This window comes from Myodes glareolus, chromosome 14, assembly GCF_982192425.1.
Source record: "Myodes glareolus chromosome 14, mMyoGla1.1, whole genome shotgun sequence".
Lineage (NCBI taxonomy): Eukaryota > Metazoa > Chordata > Mammalia > Rodentia > Cricetidae > Myodes > Myodes glareolus.
This window is the reverse complement of record NC_142039.1, coordinates 60,186,372-60,210,022: the sequence shown is the minus strand read 5'-3', so window position 1 is coordinate 60,210,022 and position 23,651 is coordinate 60,186,372. Positions and strand designations below refer to the sequence as shown.

The following is a 23,651-nucleotide window of genomic DNA, read 5'->3' as shown; positions in this document are numbered from 1 at the left end:
TAGTTGGTGTGTTCACTCTGATTGAGCTACTTTTAAAAATTAAAGAGTAATTGCACAACACGGAATCAGCTGGGCAGAAATGAAAAGGCAAAGAACCAAGAAGGAATCCAGTATTAGTTATATGATTGAAAACACACACGCGCGCGCACACACACACACACACACATAAACTGAAAGAACTCAGATGATACATGCTGCCTTCTAGAAGACAGCTGGTCAGGCATAATAAATAACATGTTATATAAGGAGAATGGACACTAGGCATATTTTTCTAGGACAGAAAAATTGAAGTGGGAGTAATGAGGGCTAAAGCCAGCTTGAAGCATATCATCAATGGCAGGCTTATTAGCGCGAAGAACTGCTGGGAAACATAGCATGTTCTGTGCCCTCAGATGATTCAGCTATGTACAGGTAAAAATGGAAAGACTGACTACCTTCCCAGTCTATTTTGTTTTAAAAGGGAAAGGAGACTTTAATTTAAAAACACAGAGAGACAGAGAGACACACACAAACACACAGTTGCGACACCTCGGTCTCATATTGACACTGAAAACCAAGACCAGAGACGTGGCTCGGTGGATAAAGGCACTTGTCACCAAGCCTTACAACTTGAGTTCACACCCCAGGATCCATTTGGTGGGAGGAGAGAACTAGCTCCTGCAACTGACCTCTGACCTCTGATCTCCACAGGCATGCCAAGGCATGTACATGCAAGCATACAATGAATAAATAATTTTTAAAAAAGGTCCCCATCTTTCCTGTCCTTTCTACTGATGCTGCGCTACTCTGAGCTTCCAGCCTGCCTGTGGTTTTGATACCACACATCTCCCCCAGCTCCTTTGTTTACTTCTCACCTTGTTTTCCTGGCTATTATCCCCAAATGATCCGACAATGTGACCTCACAACTCTGGATCCATCAGTGCTGTGCCGTAGCTCTAACCACCCGAGATAATGTGCCTGCCCTTCACCTATGCTTTTCCTTGCTCCATCTGGGATTGCCTGCATAAGTCTCCATCTCCACACCTCTTCCTGCCCTCTCCCTTTGTCTTTACCTCTGTGTGTATGACTCTGTCTCTCTCTGTCTCTGACTCCCTATCTGTCTGTCTCTCTGTCTCTGTATCTCTCTCTCTCTCTCTCTCTCTCTCTCTCTCTCTCTCACACACACACACACACACACACACACACACATACACACACACACATTTTTTAACACTAAATATTAGGTGCGAAACATTGGAGCCAACCTGCTATCAAATTTTAACAATGTTTCTAGTTAGGTCTATCTAACCCAACAAGGGCAACCCTCCCCCCTGGTCTCCATACAAGAGCTCTCATGACCACGGAGAGTTTATTTCACTGTGTGTTAATTCTCAGAAGGCAGCAAGCGACACCCAGCAAGACAATTTACTCCTTTTAATAAAACAAGCTTGTCATAAATTTGTGGGCATTAGCCTTTCTTCCACTCCTCTTTTCTCCTTTCTTATTCTCCTATAGTCTCCTATAGACACCGAGCTCCTCCGTGAACTCCCTCGCTCAGTCCTTGGAGCCTATTTAGTGAAGAAATAGCAGTTCTTACCCTAAATCTCCTGACTGAGGCGGCACAGCTTCAGATGGATGAGAGGTCTGAGTCTCTCGATGTGATACTAAGTTGTCTTGTGCCTTTGGAAAGCACTGGACGACAGACCTGAATTCATTCCAAGTGGTTCTACAACTTTGATAGATACTTCGTATGTATTCATCTTCACAAAGAGCCTCTCCCAGTGATGCAATGCATTTACAGCCACCACCAGCACTTTGTATATCTCTTTCCTAACAGTTTAGGGGTTAGGTGTCTATTTTAAAACCTCAGATAAAACCCAAAGAATCCCAAGACCAGGGCCCCCAACTTCACACATCATTTAGAAGATCCTCCCTTTCAGTCCTTCCCTCCCCCATGGTCACATAGGTGGGTAAGCTAACCTTGTATTAGCTGGTAGGGATGCAGCTCCAGGATGGATCTGGTAGACTTTGGAAGAAGGAATGCCGTGTCACAGAGGTCTGCCAGTCATATGCCTCTGTCCCCCACTCCTGCCCCGGACACATGAAATCCTTTCCCAGTACCATTTCCGCATTCTTATTCCCCAATCAGCATTCAAGCACACATCCCAAAGTATGAATCATTATAAAGACAGAAGAGAACACCGCTTCTCACATGCACGCCTTTAATAGCATGAAAGTGGCGAGGAAGAGGCAAACACTGGGTCAGCTCAACATTGCTTTTCACTCTCATGTTAGTGTGGGTGATGCACACGTCATCAAAGGGACAACATTTCTTTGGGAGGCAAATGAGGAAGGGGACAAGTTCATTAAAGAAACGCGACAATGTCACATCAGTGCAACATCTGAGAACTCCCTCCTGCCATGGCCCAGTAGCTCCCATAGGTCCGTATCTCCAAGGACTTGTGACTGGTCCTTCAAGAACAAAACGCAGAGCCAGACTCCACACTTCTCAGGAAGAGTTCACACAGAAGACATGGTAGCGTCCTCTTTATAGCTTTCTTTGGATTGATGGGAAAGGTGAGACACGATCAGCATTCTCTACCTCCCGAACTCTAGGATATCAAGAATAACAGCCCAGTGGGGTTGCCACTGTGTATAGGATCTTCAGCTTTCCCGACGCATTTTTTTGTACCCTTTTTAATGAACCCAAATAAAAACCATCTGGTTTACAAGCCAGAAAGTGAAAGCCACAAGTGACTCATCCAGGATCATACAGACAGGCTTGCACAGTGTGGCCAGACTTCGGGTAGCGCAATCCATGGTCCACACTTTCCAGCAGGACACTGTACAGTGCTTCTAACTTGCTGTCCCCACTCTGAGGGACACTCTTCACATTCACTCAGACTGCTTGCCAGCTAGCAATGCTATCTAACTAGACAATCATTTTTTTAAAGAAAAAAAAACTTCTCTGAAAAACATGAAAATTCTTCTCTTACAAGTACATGTAGATTAAAAAAAATAAACATGGCACCCCTCTGTATTGCCGCTTTATGGATGTCTTTCCCAGATGAAAAGGCCCTGCTGAGAAATAGTTCACTGACCTCTCATTTCTATGTACACATAATACTCCTTACTAATAGCAGGACCTTCACACTGGGAAATTATTTGCTAAATCTTTCCCACTGGCTCACAGCTTGGCCTGTCAACTTCTGGCAGATATGAGGCATCTGAACTGGTGCAGCCAAACAGGACAAATTCAAAGAGCTGTATCCCAGATGTAGACGAGGACAGCTGTCCTTGGGAGTCTGTCACAAGACTAGCTCAGAGTGTTCAAATTTCCCATGTCTTTGCTCCACCTGCGTCTCACCATAGCTTTTACACGACTGAAAAGCATTTAAGAGGTTGACCAGATAGCCGCATGAAACACTAAGCTGACAGCCATAGAGAAGCAGTGATGGCCCCATGCTTCATGATCATGTGATGGTGCTCAGGACCCTGTGGCAGGAAGTAGTGTGGAACCCACTGTCAGGTGAAGGACTTCAGAGGAAGGTCGCCATCTGCGGGTGGGGCTCATTCTTCTCTTGTCCAGGCAGCATTCAGGCACACTGATCTGGTATGCGCTCGGCTTCGTAAAAACCAGCAAAGACCCTACTCATACTGTTTCTGTCTTGGGAAGGGTCACTGGCCCCGAATGCTTGCTTGGGGAGGTGACTGGAAGAAAAGCTTGTTCCGTACCAGGCTTAGAAATATCTGGAAAAATACTCTGTAGTCGTGCAAACTTCTGTAAAAAAGAAAAATGAGAAGATTTGAGAAATAAATTATTGGGAAAACTTGACGGGTGTCACACCATCCCCCAAGAGCTGTCTGGGCACCTCATTTTGGAAGCACCTGTTATACCCACCACCCCTCATTCTTTTCAAACTGTAAGTACCACTTCCCTGATGTTTCCAAGTCTCACCAGGAGACTCATGGCTTTCTAACTGCAGTGCTCTCTAGCTCCTACTGCCCCAAATGTGGAAAGCCAGCTCCTGTGGAAGCAGACAGCTGCCAGCAAGAAACCAGAGGCAGCCATCTTGAATGTACTGTCTGACCACCCTAGTTATCTTCTTATAGAACAGACAGCACTGCTGACCAAACTACAAGTTCTAGGAGACCAGGGGCATAGCCACCATGTCTGTCCTATGCAGTGGGTTCTCATGGAAGTCGTTTGCTTTATCTGTATATATTAGCTTTTTGTTTGAAAACTATTTTAAATAAAGCCTCTATTTTATTTAAATCACTTTTATGAAAAGTTCTTTACTTATTGATAGCACCACCAAAAATACATACACCTTAAGACCCCTCTTCAGATCAACTGCTGTAATCATTCTTTGAGAAATTGATAACATCCAGAAAAAAAATCTTAGTATATTGCTCAACAATTCATTTCAAAGTCATGGATATTGCAAAAAATACACTTTTTCACCTTTGCCTGATTATGAAACACCAGTATTTCATTTTGTTCTGGTTTTTTTTTTAAAAAAAATAAGCTCCTGACCGAAATCTTTATTCACTTATAATAATTTTATATAGTTATGGGATATGATATGATGTTTATTGATTCATTTTTAGAACAGAAATCAGAAACAGGGAAAGGGACAGGCAGCTGAACACAAGGACATGGCAGATGAGATGACAATAGCCTGCCCTGCAAAGGCTCCAGGATGAGTCTATCCTGCTCCCTGTGCAGCTAGTCCTTCTGGTGACCTTGGGATATATGGAGATGATTATTTCCCAGTTGGGCCGAGTCCCAGATGGCCCTGTTCCATGAGGGACATGGTCAGTCCATGTGAATAGCCAGGCAAAAATAGGCTTAAGAGACTTCCAGCTGGAGCCTATGGCCAATAAATAGCTAAAGGGCATGTCAGGAATGGCCCAGTACTGGCAGGCATCCCCTACTCCAGAGGACCTTTTGGGTACCCCAGTATTCTGACTTCTTAGGATCAAGTCTTTAAAAGGATGCGAAGTACAAAACCAGAAGCAGATCCACTAAGAGAGAAAAAGCCCAGAGCCATGTGATCAAAGCTGCAAGAGCAACGCCTCTGCCCCAAGGTGGTGGATGAAGACATTGTGATCACAAATCCTTCAGGTCTCCATGGGATTCTTCAGCTTTCCTATATAAGCCACCTATGTGACACAGGCTTGACACAACGTTCCACGTATCTCACTAAACCAAAAGCAAGCTGGAGGAATCCCAGGGCACTTCCCAGCATGGAGGCCTCCAGTGTCCAGCCTTCAGTGGGTGAGTGTTCAACGATTCACACTGTCTACAAAACCTACAGGAATCATCCGTCAGACCCCAGGGACCCCATCACAGCCATAGACATTTTGAACAGACACTTACGCAAGTGAAAATGATGAGCGTCAGGTAGAAAATGACCAGAGAGAATAGCAGCACGGCTTCGGCCCTGTACTTCCGGAAAGGAGATTCCGCAGCTTCCTTGGGGCATCCTTAAGAAAGAGAAAGAACCTATGAAGACACTGAAGGACTCTCCTACCCTGCTCCACTCCTGCTTCCTCTGGTCCTAATGTGTCCCTCCCTGCCCTCAGTTCAGGAAAGACCGGTTGTGGTAGCAGTGACTGAAGTCTTAAGTGGTTGCCAACACATTGCTCTGGCTGTATGCCCACAGGATGTGTGGGATGTTTGCTGAGCTTCCAGGGCCATGAACTGCCTTAACTTTGTGTGACTAGGTGAACTCTTGGGTGAATGTCCGCAACTTAAGGGAACTCAAACTAGAAAATGAAACTGGGGATCTGCCTGTTCTTTACAAGAAATCCAGAGCTTTGTTTTATCTGTCTTCTTGAGACAGGGTACCACGCAGCCGAAGTTGGCCTTGAACTCACCATGCAACAGAGGTGACTCAGAGATGACTTGATCTTTCTGCCTCTCCCTTCTGAGTGCCCAGATTATAGGCATGTGCACAATCCCTGGTTTTTATTGGCACTTCAAACTGAACCTAGGGTTTCCTGCATGCACACTGAGCATTCTACTCTGCCTCATCTCTCATCTGCGGTCCTTAGAGAAGGCCAGCATCATAGGGTGTAAGGACAGGCTCTCTCAGGATGTTTGAGGCCACGGCTGTGGCACTAGAGGAGGGTAGAAGGGAGACCCAATCAGGAACAGTCAGGGAGAAGGGCCGTGTCCCATTCAGACACTAGCTGATGTTTGGCTTGCGTTGCAGTGAGGTTGCCAATGGGCTTGGCTCACCGCCTGGGCAGGGACAGGCAACGGGCAGATGATTTCAAGAAATTGTTCCCTTGAGTCTTATGGAGCTGAGATTAGATTCCAAACTGTAATGCAGTGGTCTAGGAAAAGATTCTCATGAGGGTCTATAACTCAATGGAAAAGGTTGAGAGATGTTATCTTAGGGACCCCTAACAACAACTGAGTATTCTGTCTACCTCAGGCACCATAATATTAAATTACATAATATTAAATTAAATAGTAAATTACCTAGTGTAATATCTCATTAAAATTAACAACAGACTCAACATACAGATGTTACTGGCCCCATCTGAGAGATGAGGCTTAGATTAAAACAGTGGCAAAACCAGCCGCGCACTAGTGAGTGTCAGCGTTAACATCTGGGCTAGATCAGAGCAATTCATTCCATCTGACCCTTAACTTGGAGGCAACACTGTGTTAGTAGAGAAGATGGAAGGCAATCTGCTATGCTCTTCACTTCCTCTCTGTCCCTCAGAACTCCCCCCCCCCCAATCGGGCTAGTCTCATTTCTCATCCATTTGGATATTTGCTGAGAGCCTTCTGTGTACTGAGAAGCGCAGAACAGAGACTAGCTTGCCCCTGGGGAAGATGTATATTTAGCTACTCCATTCATTTCATGGCAAGTGGACAATGGGTCACAAAGACAAGCAAACCATGGCAGAGGGCTGGATGTTAAAAAGGGTGTAAGGTCTTTGTGTCTGGGGTGGGGGTCAGCAGGGAGCAAAGTGCAAATGCTGACTGGCTTTTTAAAGAGCACTCATAATCTTGGGATGTGAAGATTATTAACTTAGTTCTAAGATACAGGACATGAGGAAAGTCTAATTGTAGTGCAAAACCAGGGCCTGAGTGACAATATGTTTGTCACTTCTGGCCTTAGTGCCTGCAAATGTCGGGCAAAAGTCAATGCATAGATTAAGCCACATAGAGAAAAAAAAAAAACATGCTGTTCTTCAGAGGAATTGGTTTCCAACCAAGAGGTTTTCCTTAGCTGCAGGGTCAGATTCAGAAGAGGAGAGACTTCGGGGCACACAGAAAGCACAGCCCAATCTGTGGGAAGTCAAGTGAGCTCACCTGTCACTTTCAAAGCCACAGTGCCGCTGAAGTTGCGCTGCCCTCCCAGCTCCTGCAGGGCACACCTGTAGATGCCAGAGCTGCAGACCGTAGTGTTCTGGATCGTCAGGGAGTAAGACCTTGTCCTGGGCTCCTCGAAGGAGTCGTTTTGCCTGCTGTGGGGGAGCTCCAGCCTCTCGTTGCCACCCTCCGAGAGCTGTGAAGAAGCAACAAGGAGTCACACTTATTGACAGACTGACCGGAAGGTCTCACAACTTGTTTTCACGAATCCATCAAGAGTGCATGCATCAAGGGGAGAGGAGAATCTACAAAAACCTCTCTCAGGCTCGGTTCGCTTTGAAACAAGATCAGAATGTGATTTGTGGTTGGAGCACCAGTGAGCCAACCTCTACCCTGCAGGGGCTGGCAAGTCACGTGGGGACCATGGCGTAGTGTGCATCACTCTGGGTTGGATTTTATTCTTGTTGTTCCCTTTTAAATTTTCTTTTGTTTTTTGTTTCTTTTTGTTTGTTTGTTTGTTTTGTTTTTGCTTTGTTTCGTTTGTCTGATTCAGATGCTAAATCCACCACTCGCTGGTTCTTAATTTTGGATGTCAGTCTGTTTCTTGGAAAACTTCCTAAATCTCTTAAAAAAACAAACAAAACCAAAACACTGCCAGACAACTCAACCAAACCCCAGGTACAGATGAGCAAAGATCCCTGTTAGCCAGCACCTTCAGTGTTCAAAGTCACAAACAACGTATAACTGACCATGTTTGTCTCTCTTCTAAGACAGGAAGATGCTGAGGAGAACGGCGTGAGGAGGTTTTATGAGTCATATCAAACTATGGAGGGAAGGACAGTGACAGGCCATCCTGATAGACTAGATGCCAAGCCAGCCAAGCAATTTAATTTTTTTTAAAAAAAAATTACTGTTAAATTAGATATTTTTAATTTCTCTTGGGCTATCTTGGAGATTCATTTGTGGGTTGTTTTCAGTATCTTCTTCTACTTAAAGATGCGATGTATACCACATTCAATATCTACTCTCATTCCCATACATCTCTTAGTGTGTACGTGTTTGGGCACGCATGCATGTTCATGTGTGCAGGTGTGTGTGCGTGCACACACACACACACACACACACACACACACTTGTGTAGAAACCTGGGGACAACCTCAGCTGCATTCCTCAGGTGAGATCCACTTTGTTCTTTGAGACAGGGTCTCTCACGGGCCTGAAGCTTTGTGTGTAGGCTAGCCTGACTGATCCGTGATTCCCAGTTCTGACTATAGCCCTGAGGGTACAAGCGTGCACCTCTGTATCTGGCTTTACTGTGGTTTCTGTGGCTCGAACTCAGGCCTTCATGCTTGCAAGGCCTGAATGTGTTTCTAATCCGCTCTCACCAGTTGGTTCCGTCACCTTTAGGTCCATCTAACCTTTCGACACCACAGCACACTGATTACAAGGTTCGCACCCAGAGAAATGTGCAGTTAATTAAAAAAAACAAAAACAAAAATGCCTCATAATATTTTAAATAAATTTACAATTTTGTGTTGGGCTACATTTATAGCTATTCTGGGCCACATGTATCCTTCAGGCAATAGGTTGGCCACACCTTAATTAAAAGCTTCTAAAATAGCTTTTCAGTAACAGTAAAGCAGAATATTGCTTCCAGTGCTGGCAGGGAGTCAGCATCCCCAAACAACCTGGAACTGCCCTTTTCTGCTTGGCTGGAGACCAGTAGGAAGGCTTGGAACAAACGACAACCCTCACCTATCTCTACTGTCAGAACAGCGCCCAAGAGCCACCTCAGAGGAATGGACAAATTACCAGACTTCTCTATGCCAGCAGCTGAAACAGTGAACGGGGGAGCATGCAACAATTCCTTGGCATTCAGAGGGGACTCTGGCAGGGAAATAGATAGCCAAGGGGTTGGGGACTCACTCTGCAATAGAGGTGCACACACTCACGTGTGTCTGCATGAACACACACGCACACACTCAGGGTCAGTGGAAGCCAAGCAATGCACAGCAAGGTTACCCAGTCCGGTCCCAGCTTTGAGATGCTGATATTCCTGTGGAGTGGGCGACAGAGACATCTGCTGGCAGATTTATGCGCACTCCCAGAACTACGCTGAAAAAAATGGCTCGTCTCAGTCTGTCTGCGAACATAAATCCCATTTCTTGGCAGTCCTTCCCATTTTAAGAAGTTTCCTACTAAATAATCAAGACTCTCCAGGTGAGAACTAAAGTCTGGGGCCTTTGGAGGTTCAAGAATTCAACAAGACTGGCACCGAGGACTTGATTTAGCAGCAAAGTGCTTGCTGTACAAGCATGAGTTCCTGAGTTCAATCCCCAGCCCTGACATAAAACAACTTGGTGCGGTAGGCACATGCCCATAAACCCCGTGCTGGACCAGTAGCAGGGGGATCCATGGAGCTTGAGAGCCAGTCAGTATAGTCAAACTGGGGAGCACTGGGTTCAATGGAAAACCCCGTCTTAAAAAAAAATAAGGCAGGGAGTGATTGAGTGACACCCAACAATGACTTCCTGTCTCCACACTCATGCATACACATGCACACATACACGGGAGCATGCTTAAACACAAAGCAACCAAAGGAGGTGGCTGATGAGCCATCAGAGAAATAAAGAGCATCCAGATGATTCTAGGACAGACAGAGGCAGTTCCTCATGGCTTATGACTTTCCCAAACCCTGACTGTCCAGCAGCATCGACCTATATCAGCTGCCACATGAGGCCAGTCTTAGCTGATTAACCCACCTCAGTCTCTGTGCAATCCCGACCAATGCTCCACCCATCTCTTTTTTTCTAAATCAACCCTCGATGGCAAATATGCTGCAACAGGCACTCAGCGGCGACCCACCCCCGCTTTCCTCCCGGGGAGCACCTTTCCATCAAGAGGGTCCTCTCTCAGTTCAGAGAAGTCCATGAGAAAGTCAAGATCAAACCAACAGTACTCCTTGGAGCTGCTGTATAACCGACCATGCCTGTTTTGATAAAGCTAGCTGCTGGGACTCGAGAAGCAGGCTGATGGCAGAGACCAGAGCTGCTTGGCAATAGCCTTCTATCCATCTGCAAAGAAATTCATTTTGTAACAAGGCAGCTCCAACAGCAAGGAGTATACTTTGTGGTCAGATTTCTACGGACTTCCAGAACAATTTTAGCTATTCGATTCCAGTTGCTAGTAGCAACAGAAAATCCAGGTGAGACGGTGAGGACAGAAGGAAGAAACGAAGGGAGATGCGGAACAAGGTTATGGGCACAATGGTCTGCCAGATTCTGCCTTGCTGAGTCATCACACCCATCAGTGGAGTTACAGTCAAATACCTCCTCCGCTCTCACAGGTCTCCTCCAAAGACCCTTTCTGCCCGGTGCCACAGAGAACCAGTGCCAGGAGCTAGCATAACCAAGAACTCTTGCTAAATGACTGACAGCATTCTGCTTGATAAGTAACCACAATGGTGTCACATCTTATCCATGGGAATCTATCCAAGACCTTTTTAGTGGGTTTCTGAAATCACAGGTAGAACTGAGGTTGTCTTTGGAAAAGCACAGTGGTTTTTTCCTATACATACTCACTCAGACAGTTTGGTTTCTAAACCAGGTGGAGGTTTTCTGCACACATTTTCTGCCCACAAAATGAATACCTTTCTATCTCACTCAAGCATTGATGACACACCATGATCATGACTTTGCAGTGCAAGGCAAGACAACAGAACAAGTAAGCATCTCTTTTCCCTTCTTCAAAATATCAGGATAAAGGACTCAACCTTCTCGTGGACCTTAACAGCCTCAGCTTGAAGGGCTTGTATTCTCCTCTTTTCTCGGTAAGTCACCTGTTCCCTTAAAGGAAGCGCTTTGTGGTTTTTCTGGGGCATATCCAAATCACTAGCATCACTACTCTTGTGCATTGAGTCCATTATTAAGCAAAATATGGGAGACTTGAATGTAAGCAAGTGTATCTGATACCAAGCGTATCTGACAGCCATGAAGACTGCTCATGGTGGAAGGCAGCTATACTGTGGAGCTAAACTGAACGGAAGGGAGATTCACATCCCAGACAGGACAAGGTGTGAGGTTTTTAATCACATTGCTCAGAACAGCAAACAGCGTAAACCTTGCGAATTGTTTATTTCTCCAATGTTTCATATAAAATGTTTAGACTACAGTTGGCCACAGGGCCTTGAGATGGATAAAGGCGAAGTCATGGGTAAGAGGACGCAGCGGTCAGAGTCATACGGTGCATCCGGGAGTATTTCACAGCCCTCTCCTCGTTCATGTTTGAGGCATTGCAGTGGCTGCTGCTCTTTCTTTTGTCATTTTAAGATATAACTATCCAAAGGATGGGGGCAGACAGACCCTTCTTGTCCTGTGACTCTACCTGAGAAATACAGGATCTCTCCACTACTGTAAAAGGAGCAACCATTTTTGTTGTGTTAGGTCCTCAAAACCAGAATGCAGCACTGTGGTTGCCCAGGAAACCACTTATGTAAAACTCCAAATGATTCTCAAAAGACCCGGGGCCAGGCTCATGTCATCTTGCCATGTCAAGTGAACCAGCAGTGACCAAAACAGCCCCGGGTGGTGAGGCAGGAGGAACACAGACTCACGAATGGACTGGTCCCCTCTTTGCCTTATTCTCTGAGTTCTTATGAGCATTGGAGCTGGCTCAAAATCAGCCACTGGCAAGAGCAGCTTTTTAAACATTCCAAGTCTAAAAGTGTTTCATTGCTTCTCTGCAAAAGCATTTTAGGAAATAGTAATTTCTAACAAAAGGAACCCTCCGATTCATTCAGAGCCGAGCATAATTGACGGGAACTGTTTAATGCGCACTCTGCGATGCTAATATTGCTGTACAGCACGTGAAAGCACAACATAATTTGGGCAAATTAATTCCTCAAAACGCTCATTCCAACGCTCTTTTAAATATCCACACTCTGTGGATTAACTTTTATGCTGACAACTGAGCTTTTTTATTGAATTAGAAAAAAAAATATGCGGCATCCTGTTTTGAGAAAACCCAAGGACTTTTGTTTCTCTTACGGCCTCCAATTTGAATAAAGGCCTAAATATCGTATTCTTTCTCTGAGACAGACATTTGACCTTAAAGAAACCACAAGACCTAAGCTAAACTGAGTTTTCCCTTTAATTCGCCAAACATAACATCAAGCAAACACAAAGTACTGATTTTAAGAGCAAGTGAATTAAAAAGATTTTTAAAAATAAATGACAGATAAATTTGAATAAGCACAAACTAATTCAATAATACTGGATGGAGCCCGTATTTCAACTAAGAACCATTGCGGCAAAGGTTTTCTAAAAACAAATTTATGTAGTTTGATTCAAATACATGACAATTAATCAGACTTGGCAGGGCAGCCTGTGACCCCAGCTACTCAGAAGGCTGAGACAGGAGGACTGAAAGTTCAAGGCCATCTTAGCCAACTCAGAGAAACCTTGCCTCAAAATAAAAGGCATACAGAGGACTTGGAAACTTGGGGAATGGCACAGAGGACAAGGTCCTTACTGTGCAAGTTTGCAGCTTTGAGTTCAGGTTCCCTAGCCCCACCTAAAAGTTAGGCATGCCTATAACCCCAGTACTAGGAGTGCAGAGACGGGTGGGCGAGCCCAAGGGACTCACTGGCCAACAGGTCTAACTCAAATAGTGAGATTCAACCAAGAAATCTTGCCACAAGAGAATAAAGGTGGGGAGTAATCAAGGGATCCTAACTTTAGGCTCTAGCCTCTGCAAGCACAGGCACACACACAACACAAACACACACACCATACACACACAGCATACACGCAAGACACACACACGCCATGTGAATGTCCTTGAAATGACCAAATTTGATGGCTAAGGCAAACAAGGAGTTTTGATCACAAACTAGAAACTTGCGTTCATCAGATATCAGATTTGCTAAAAAAAATAAAAAAATAGAAAAAAAATGTGGTAAAGCATGGTTGGAAAAGAAAGGTTCCTTTTGGAAGGAAAAATAGCACAGAATTTAAACATTTCATTTACCAAGTTGATAAACCACACTGAAAGAGGGAGATGCCAAATGTTCAAAGGTGTCATCACATTAATCTGATGTATCCCAAGCATGCTGGAGCAGCTTTTTGTTAATTGCATTTCCTGTGCACTAACATTCTTGTACTTTGGTTTTAACTCAATTAAAGTGCTAATATAATCTCCATTCATCATAAAAACAGCTCTTTATAGTGTGCAAAACAGTTTGGCTCTGAGTTTGATGTCATAGTGAGGATAAAATGTATGAGCATTAATGTCGGGTTTTTTTTTTTCTGAGTGTAGTTTTATTAGGAAAATGATTTTCTGCTTTGAAATGTACTGGGTCTAACAGACAGAGTTGGATTTATGGTTGTTAACAAGAGTAATGAGTATGGCAGAGGTAGCTTAATTAAGAGCGTTGGCTTTGGAGTGGGGTAGAGTGGGAACCATTCCCAGCCCTACCACCAATTCTGTTCTTGGCCAACTGGCTGAGCAGCTCGAGGGTAGTTTGTACCCACTGGGCCCAGGACTGAGTGACCACATCTTAGAAAAGCGGTGTGAAGATATTTATGGTGTTGCATGCCTACCCTAAGTCTGCTGGTAATCAGATGCAAAGCCCGAAAGATGTTAATTTTTAAAACTACATAGCCAAGGCTTAATTCAGCATGCTGACTAGTTCATTGCACACAGGAAGGATACATTCTGAATAAATGAATGAATTTGAAAAATAATGAAAACGTGACGAGCACACTGGCTTCCAAATCAGAAGAACTGAAGTCAAATCTGAGCTTCCCCGCTAGCTAATCGGGTCATTTCCAGTCAGTCACTTCATCTCTGCATTTCCTTCCCTTGTCTAGAAGGAATATGTTACAAGATATTTTCTCAAATGAGAAACACTCCTGGGTGCTGTGGAGTTGGGAGAGTGGGGGAGAAGCTGTCGCCGCCATAACTGGTTGTTTTCCCCTCCATCCACAGACTCTCCTTCCTTCCAGCTCATCCTTCTTGGCTGATTTTCTGGTAAAACTATCCTAGAAATCTCAATCCATTGCTCTAGGAAGAAATCTCATGTTCAAGTGGTGTGCATGTGAGTGTGTGTATGGTGTGTGTATGTACTGTGTGTGTGTGTGTTGTGTATGTGGTGTATGTGTGGGAGGTATGGGGTGTAGGGTGTATATGTGTGGTGTGTGTGTGTGTGTGTGTGGTGTATGTGTGTGTTTGTGGTGTGTGTGGTGTGTGTGTGTGGTGTATGTGTGGGATGTGTGGGTGTGTATATATGGTGTGTGTGGTGTATGTGTGGTGTATGTGTGGGAGGTGTGGGGTGTGTTGCATGGGGGAGTGTGTGTGTATGTGTGTGTGTTTGGTGTGTGTGTGTGGTGTGTGGTGTGTATGGTATATGTGTGGCAGGTGTGGGGGGTATGTGTGTGTAGTGTGTGTGTACATGTGTGTGTTGTGTGGGTGTGTGTTCGCGTGTATGCATGTGTGTGTTCATGTGGGCGTATGTGCATGTAAAGACCAGAAGACAGCTTCAGTTGCTCCTTTAGGCACCAGTCAATCTTGTTTCTGTTTGTCTTTCCAGATAGAATCTCTTACTGGCCAGGAACTCTTTTGATTGGCTAGGCTAGCTAGCCAGTGAGCTCCAGGGATCTACACCACTACACCCTTCTTTTTCTCGCTGGTCCTGGAGATCAGATACATGCGCTTCCACAGCAAGCACTTCACTGTCTAAAGCATTCCTCCAGCCCAGGTCAGCTGACCATTATGTCTCCAAAACACCACAGCAATGTCGAACATTTCATTATTCTCAGCAACCATCCTGAGGTTGCCATCTTGGGGTACCCATTGGTACCCCAAGATCTGAGTTCATGTCCTTCACAGAACCACAAGAACCCCTTGAGTCTAGTAGAGGTCTATTTGACCCTGGTTTGACATCCCACGGCCTCAGAGACTAATTGGGATTGCATAATGCACTCATAGCCACTTAAGAATAGTCGGATACTTGTTCTATTAAAAGAAAAACCCAACCAGAAAGATATTGTTTGGCAGGTGGGGGGCTGGTATGTAAGGGTGTTTGCCAGTTAGTAGTTCCCTGCCAGGAGGAAGCTAACAATAACATCAAAACATAGGTTGGGAAAGAGGAGAGGTAAAATGTCACCAAGACTGGGGGATATTCACATACCTCTAAGCCCAGCTTTTCTTACAGAAAAGGAACTATGTTGACGTATATATAATGGAAATTTTAAAAATAAAGTAAAATAATCTAATACATCATGGAAAAGCCAACGTAGTTCCTTTTCTTTAAGATAGAATTGCAATTCCTTGTAACAGGAAGTCTTAACTGATGGGGACCCACACACAGACCACTACATAAGGGCGGCATTTAGGGAACTCTGCCATGTGGCCCCAGCTACTGAATCAGTCCTACGTATGTGCCACCTTTCCTCAAAGAATGACACCCCAGAACTGACCCAGAAAGTCTGGCAACTGCAGATGCGGTAACTAACATCTTCCTTTTCCAGAAGTCCTTCTTCATCTGGACCTACAATCCTCCCCAGCCACCAAGTCTTCTGGGATCTCTCCTTTTCAGAGAACTCAGATTAGAACATGCAAGTGACTCATTAGTGCTCCAAGAAACTGTCACGTGATGTTACTGCAGCCCGGTCTTCCAGTCCGTACTAGTTCCACCTAGCACACACAGGAAGTTGCTCCAATGCACCTCCATGAAAACACAAAACCAGCAACAACAAGGCACACACAAATCAAGATTCCAAAAGACTCCACACACACTCAGAGTGTGGACAGACTATTACCAGGGCAAGATGTTCGGCCCTTCTCTGTTTTGGACTCAGAAGTGTTGGTACAAAACTTAAGGAAAGCAAAGGAGAGTTCAGTCAGTCCAAGCATGAGGATCAAGTTACATCCCCAGCACCCATGTTTAAAAATAAAAAAAAAGAAATAACTGGGTAACGGGGTAGAAGTCTGTGATCCCAGCCCTGGGGAAGGTGGTACAGGAGGATGCCTGAGCTTGCTGGCTCCGGGTTCAGTAAGAGAGCCTGTCTAAAAACATGTGGTGGAGAGCGATTGAAGAAGATGCGCAAGGTTACCATTCCCAAGCATACATACAGTCTTGTGTGTGTGTGTGCAACACACACACACACACACACTTAGAATCATTGCTGAAGTCGCTGGAAAGATTATGGAAGCAGTTTTAGTCAGAGGAACCGTTTTCTAGGCAATGAATTTGATTTTAAGACTGCCTTACATAAACGCCTACGTCACTGAGGTCTCCTGGAAACTTCTCCTTTTTCCACGCGGTGACACAACTAAGAATAACCCCAGGAAACCCAGGCCTCATGTGATCCAGGTTCCCTTTTGTATTTGTGGAAAGCACATGTTTTTCTTTGTTGGTGTTTCTCTTCAACTCTCAGTAGCCCTCTTCCTACCCGCCAAAGGACATGAACAATGCCATGTTCGGGCATGTTCAGCCATGTTCAAAACCTCAGTGAGCCACCATTCTAGTCTGGCGGAGACTTCCTCCATTCTCTCTGAGGTAGACTCGTCTTTCCTTGACCGCGCAGACAGAAATGGTGATGGAGCAAATCCAAGGGAAAAAGATGTGCGCTGGCCTTCGCTGAGCTAACCTGATGGGAATTTCAGTGCAGGCAAAGAATACAGGCTCCCAAACATTTGTCTTCTCAGACGAGCTACATTCTCTCCATCACCATGAGAAATGCACTCTTCCTTGATTTGTATGACATCATTCTCTGTGCTGAAACGCCTTCAGTGGTTCACTACTGCTGAGATGGTATGCCTTGGACTCACCATTGACATTTGAGTCCTCCCCATTTTGCCTCCATCCTATCATCTCTAGGTTTACCTGCTCTACCATTTTCCTTTCTGGATCACCAGTGACCTCATCCTTTCTGGATCACCAGTGACCTCATCCTTTCTGGATCACCAGTGACCTCATCCTTTCTGGATCACCAGTGACCTCATCCTTTCTGGATCGCCAGTGACCTCACCTGCACCAAAGATGCTTCGTGGTTCACTTCTCTGCCCTTGCCTAAGACGCTGCTCTGGAAATGTTTGCTTTGTCTCTGAGTGTGGGTCTGTACGGGTATGTCCACATGTCTGTTATGTGTGGACACCAGATGTCTTCCTCCATCACCCTCCACCTTGTCTATCAAGACAGGGTCTCTCAAAGAACTCCCAGATTTGACTCGGTTGACTGGCTAATGAACTTCAGGGATCCCCCTGTCTCTGGCCATCTGCACTGGTGTTACAGACCCTAGCCGTGGAAGCTGCCTTTTTTACATGGGTGCTGGGGCTTCAAAGTAGGCATCTTACTGACTGAGCCATCTTCTCCATGTTGATTTTGAAATAGCTATCACCAGGTCCTGGAGGCTGCTACAATAGCTGTGTAAATATGAAAGACATCCAAAACCCAACTTCACGTCTTTCATAGCTAGAGCTAAAAGTGATTTCTCCAAGGCAAGGAGGGCACATGCCTATGGGGACTATAGTATTTTTCTTTAATTCTAATATACATACAGTTCTCACATTTCAGATTTTCAGTCCTTCTAAATTTAATATGGAAATGTTTCTCTTTTTTTCCCAAATAAACATGTTCTTAGATCGCCTCTGAGAATCAAGGAAACTCAAAAAGTAGTACCTTTTAGCTCACAGGTAGTCCCCCAGGGATGACTTCAATCCCTCAGCTCATTTCAGAGGCCTTGCCCTCAGACCTCAGCATCACACACTGGTAGAGACAGGAAATATTCACTAAGAGTGACCAGTATCCAGGGGAGACTGCAGTCCAATGAGTCAAGGCCAACACACTGGTGTGGTGCCTAGCCTCGAGCTCTCAGAGGGCCTGCTTTCCAGTACAGAAATGGAACACAGCACTGGACCAAACTGCCCATACTCTATCCTCACCAAGACTTTTCTAAGCCCTAAAGTCATGTGGTCAGTTCTCTGAAATCACGGTCTTACTTCCCCTTTCTCCCTTCCTTTGACAATTGTCTAAACAGAGTTATGTCTTGTGACGCATGGCTGTCCCCACCCCCGCAGTATCTCCCAGAGGCCACATCAGATATCCCCTTTCACTTTGCCTCACCGGAGGTTGTCAGGGCTCCAAGCATGATCCAGGATGGTGCTGGATCTGTAGAGTAAATGGCTCCTCCTTGTTAGCAGGGAAGGACACCAACCATGCCCAAAGCTGTCTCTCTGGAGCAGGGCTCTCTCTTCAAACCTACTGTAGCTTTGTGGAAGCAAGCACAGACACAGTGACGCTCCATGAGGCACGGTCACAGCTCCTCATGCAGAGCCTTATATTCAACTCTGTCCTCTGAAACCCCAGTGTATACAAATGTCATGGTCAATAGCCAAAGAATGACGGATCAAAGCCTATTTGCCCATGTTCTCAAACTACCTCCTCATACCCAAGCTGCAATCTATTAGAACTTTGAAAACTAAATTGAGTCACAGTCTCAATGGATACAACTTATTGATTTTCCTATTTCTCTTCTATCATCCACTCTACTTTAAAAGGTAGGAAGAGAAGGCGTCTTCAGGGGTTCCAGCTAGGAGGGTACCGGGCCACAGAAGGGAACGCTGTCCTGGAGGACGCTGGGTTGGTGTTGTCTGTATTTGGCCTTGGATCTGTACTTGTCTCTACTGAATTCCTCCGGCCTCCCCATCACCACATCTTAGACACAGAGAATGAAGTCAGACGTGGCCCGATCCATCAATGTTTATATAGACACTAACTGAATTCCATCTGCTTTGAGTTTTTGGTAAAAGGCAAGAGATGTTTTTAAGGTATGAGTTGACTTGCAGGAGTCCTTTCTCAAACACAGGCCATCAGGGCCAACTGGCTAATGGCGGAATGTGCTATGGGACCCAAGGACGAAATGGCAAATGGACTTTTAAGCCCTATGTCATTGTGACCACCCGCAAAAGTGTGATTCAGGGTGGCACACAGTGAAACTTCACTTCAAGGGGCTCTCCATGCTAATCCCATGACAGGAAACAGGTTTTATAATACCAGCACAGAGACGGGGAAGGGAAGTGAGAAAAACTGGACTGGCCTTTGGTTCTGAGTTTAAATCCCCTACCTCACAGTTCCCCCAGAACATTTTGCAAGAAAACCATACAGAAAAACCCAAGATGCTTCATCCATAAAATGAGGCCTTTTGGTATCTCGCCACTGGCCTTATTTCTAGAACTTTCTATTCTTTTTTTTTTTGCCATACAAACAAGAACAATACCAATCTATTCATTTGGGACCTGGAAAATGGCAAATATGATGGGACTCATCCGAAAGTCCTAGAAGAAAGAATTCGTATCGATTTCAAGGTACTTGGTTAGTGGGCTGGCATTGTAACGCTCCTCTAGCCACCAAGACCATGGAGAGGGGATGAGAATAGAGACCACCTTTTCCTTGATCATCACAACTTCATTCATAGTAAGCAAGCACTCTACCACCCCCCTCCCACTGCCTTTTTTTTTTCTAGAAAGAAGTTTTAAGGGACCTTCAGGCCAGACCTTGCAAGAACCATGTCCAATAAACAAGCACATACATTACAGCGTTACATCATCTGCCGACATCTAAGGAGAGGTCAAAGGCTAATTGCTATGATTTACTGAACCATTCCAAACGACCCCGAGCGAGAAGATTTAACTTGACAACTGTTTGAACTTCACAGTCTGAAATTTCATCCACTTGTTTCATGAGTACTTTTTAATTACTCCCCTGGGGATATTAATGATGCTTTCTTTTTTTAATTACAGTCTGGGAGAGAACATGGTTTCATGTTTGCGCCCTCCTTGAGATGATGGCTAAGTCTACTGTCTGGCTGGCTCAGGGACACTTTGTTTTTCTTTCCCCAAAGTAATTAAAGTAGAACATCGAGATATCAAGATAGTCTAACAACCCAAGATCTGGAATCTGACAGCTTGGGTCAAAGCCCACGTATTTTGTTCCCCAGGGCTCTGTCTCTTCATCAGGAAGTAGGAACAGGCATAGTTCTGGACTCTTAAGGCCACACTGTTCCAGAAGACAGAGGAAGATAATATATATAAATATTTGTCCCCATAGTCTGGCATATGGTGAGTCCTCAAATACTGTTTTTGTAATATGTTTAATGAGTTATTGTTTTGACTACTCAAAAAATTTGGACTCCTGTCCTCTGAGTTCACAGTGAAGAAAGGAGAAATAAAGAACTAGGGCCCCCATCCACTCACCCACCCCACCCCCTCACACTCCCTCACACGCTGTCCTATAGTGTCCTATGCAGCAGTGTCCTGCGGTCTCCGTGGTACCACGCTGTCAGCTTAGATTCTGTAAGAGGGTAGACCCTGGATGCTGGGTAGAACGTAGAAAGAACTGGTGCCATCGCTGTCTTTTGGGGACCGTCAACCCGTTTGGTTGGCTCCGTTAGGTTTTAGTTTGATGCTCGGGGTTTCAGCATGCTTTTGCATGTTAAGTAAGTACTGTACCACTAAGCTACTAGCCTCCAGCCCAGACAATTGGCTAAAGTGGTCAAATACCACATGCGCGCGCACCTGTATGCGCGCACACCTGCACGCGCGTGCGCGCGCTTACACACACACACGCAAACACACACATTTGGTGTGTGTTATGTTCTTGCGTATTTAAACACTCATACATACTACGCGCTCTCACAGCATCTTTCACAGCGGGAAGAAGGAAGCCCTGCGTTTTGTGGGAAACTGAGATCAGGCAGAGGCTTCCTCAGAGGTAAGCCAGGAAATCAGAAAGTCACCCCTGGGGATTGAATTCATTTGCCTTAAAATGGAGGTGGCCTGCCTCCGAAGCTCACTTAAAGAAGGGGTGCAAAGGCCGGCTCTATTAAATTATAGCTGCTTGGCTTTAGTTAGCATACAACAGGAACTACAATTGTGAAGTCTTAAGATATCGGTGAAAGGAAACCTTTCAAGTGTTGTGCCTTGTGAAACTCAATTTCCCACCACAGGGGCAGGGAAACAGTCTCTCCTGTTTGGGGCTCCCGCTCCAGCACATTCCTGTGGAAGTCCTCACTCATGGCGGGACCCCTCAGGGGCTGCCTTGGCTGAAAAGAAATGGACACTCCTGACTAACTCCTGTGGCCAACCTAAGTCATTTTAGACCCTTTTAGAGACCTTCCTCTCAAGTGTTCCTCTCCCTTCTGTATTTTGAAGGTGTCATGGTCACAGGGCACAAGAAATCAGGAGTATGGGGACATGCTTCCTGTCTCGTGTCCAAAATCTGGGCCCACGTTGCTTTCTCTGCAGCCTCCTGGCTGCGCCCACAGGTGCCCTGCGGCAGGGATCCATTCCCTTGCAAACCTCTGGTGGGATCACTCACATCAAGACGCCTTTGATCATAACCTGCTAGGAACTAAAACGTGAGGATGCTTGGGCTCTGGATGCGGATGCAGCCCAGTGGGAGAAGGTCGAGTATCAGAATAGCTAAAGTATCCAACCGGGGCCCCGGGGGACCCAGTCCCTAGGCTGTCTGCTTCCTCTGTTCCCCGCAAAAAAATAAAAAAAATTAAAAATTTAAAAAAAAATAAAAAAATAAAACCCGCTCAGACCCGGTTCTCGCTTACCTTGGCCCAGGACACCTCGTAAGAGAGCTGCGGGTCCCAGGGCGCTGGGCACGGCAGGTCAGCCGTCTCGGAGCAAGCCACCGTCACCTCCCGCATCGCCATCACTGGCGCCAGGCTGCAGGCTGCAAGAGGAAGGGGAGAGACAGAGAGGCGTAAGCCAGGCCACCGAGGCAGGTCGCAGGCAGCGTAGGGCGACAGGCTGGGGGCCGTACCGCAGCCGAGGAGCAGGAACTGGAGGCCTCGCGACATGGCTGGAGAGCTGCGACACCGTCCAGGCCACCCTCCTGGGCGCGCGCTGCGTTCTTGTACCCCTGCTCGGGACTTCCCCGTGCTCCGGCCCCGGGGACTCCCCAGCCGGAGGAGGCGGGTGGCCCGGTCCCCGCCCCGCGCACGCGTCCCCAAGTCCGCGTCGCTGCTGCGGCTGGCCAGCGGTGACAAGCAGCTCCGCGGAACGGCCCCGCTCCCTGTGGCTTTAGAAGCCGCGGTGGCACGCGTGACACCGGCTCGATGACCCTCAAGCCCAACCGGGGAATAAGGCCATCAAGCTGTACTTGCAGGTTGAGGGAGGGTGGGCAGCTTCCTCCGAAGCCCAGGGCTGTGGCGACGTTGTTCCTCTGTTGTTCCTCTCCAGATTTTGTGATAGGGGCAGATACACTAGACTTCCAGCAAAGTGGCATACGCCTGCAGTTCTTGGCTCCCTGCCTTCTTCTTGGGTTATCATCCGGCCTTGTTTACATTGTTTGAACAAAAGAGATCTTTTTATACTAAAGCATTAATTACATGCATGCTCATAAGTATTTTAGAAAACAATGTCTAAAAGAAGATTGAGTCCATCTGCTTCGCACCCACTTTCCAAGGCTCAGCGACCATGGGAAAGGGGGTGGGATAGAAAGATTTTAAGAGACAGAGTTCTGGAAGGGTCAGAATGACACAGTATTTTCAGGACATGACACCAAATCTTCTTGAATTCTAGGCATCAATGATTAGCTGCCCAAAACCAAGTAATCAATCTTTCAACATAGAGGGGGTGGAGAGTCACAAGCTCCCACCTCTAACTGAGGCTTCTGGGGAAGGGAGACTCCTTTTTTTTTTTTTTTTTTTTTTTTTTTTTTTTTTTTTTTTTTTTAAAGTAGCCACCTACTCCCTGCAGGGCAACCACTGGGGGTTGGAGGGAGGGATTCACATCCAGAAGTGTGTGAACACCACAAATTAGGTTATTAAAGAAAAGTCACTTCTAAGCCATACAGAAACAACCCCCTTAACCTTTGGTGTACTGACTTCCACGCCTATGTACATGTTTTAATGGCTTACCTTCCTTACCCCTCCTACTCTCTTTCTGTTTTGTGTTAGCTTAGGTTAGCAGTTTATGAGCAGGTTCACAATACTAAAAATAATTTCAGCAACTGCTTAGTGGCTATGCCATATTCCTTTGGGTCACAGTTTCGAACCCACTAGGCATCATTGAGTGCTTGGTGGCATTTCTAGTTTATTGTTATTTTCCCTTCATATATGAATGCATTTTGTTCTTGTAAAGTCCACCTCCTACTCCCCAGCTCCAGCATCTCCCAGGTCCCTCCCTCCATTCCCCTGCCAACTTCAGGCTCTCTCTAGATCTCTTCTCACTGTCTCCCGCTCAGTTTCAATTTCACCCTCATCTCACTCTCCACATGTATGTGTATATATAAATATGCACTATCCTTATATTCATATACAAA

General features: G+C 45.8%; 1 protein-coding gene across 2 annotated transcripts; it reads right to left on the bottom strand.

Moving 5' to 3' along the window:
- Positions 1-2,184: 2,184 nt before the first annotated feature.
- Cd83 (CD83 molecule) lies at positions 2,185-22,818 on the bottom strand. 2 transcript variants are annotated; one of them, XM_048417079.3, is made up of 5 exons: positions 22,149-22,307; positions 21,937-22,058; positions 7,316-7,511; positions 5,363-5,469; positions 2,185-3,760 (listed from the first exon to the last, which is right to left on the bottom strand). In XM_048417079.3, the coding sequence occupies exons 1-5, from the start codon at positions 22,183-22,185 to the stop codon at positions 3,632-3,634; spliced, it is 591 nt and encodes a 196-aa protein (XP_048273036.2). In that variant the 5' UTR covers positions 22,186-22,307; the 3' UTR covers positions 2,185-3,631. The 2 variants fall into 2 exon arrangements, with proteins under 2 accessions (XP_048273036.2, XP_048273097.2); XM_048417140.2 differs by lacking the exon at positions 2,185-3,760 and having other exon boundaries at positions 5,369-5,469; positions 7,323-7,511; positions 22,149-22,818.
- Between the last annotated feature and the right edge of the window lie 833 nt (positions 22,819-23,651).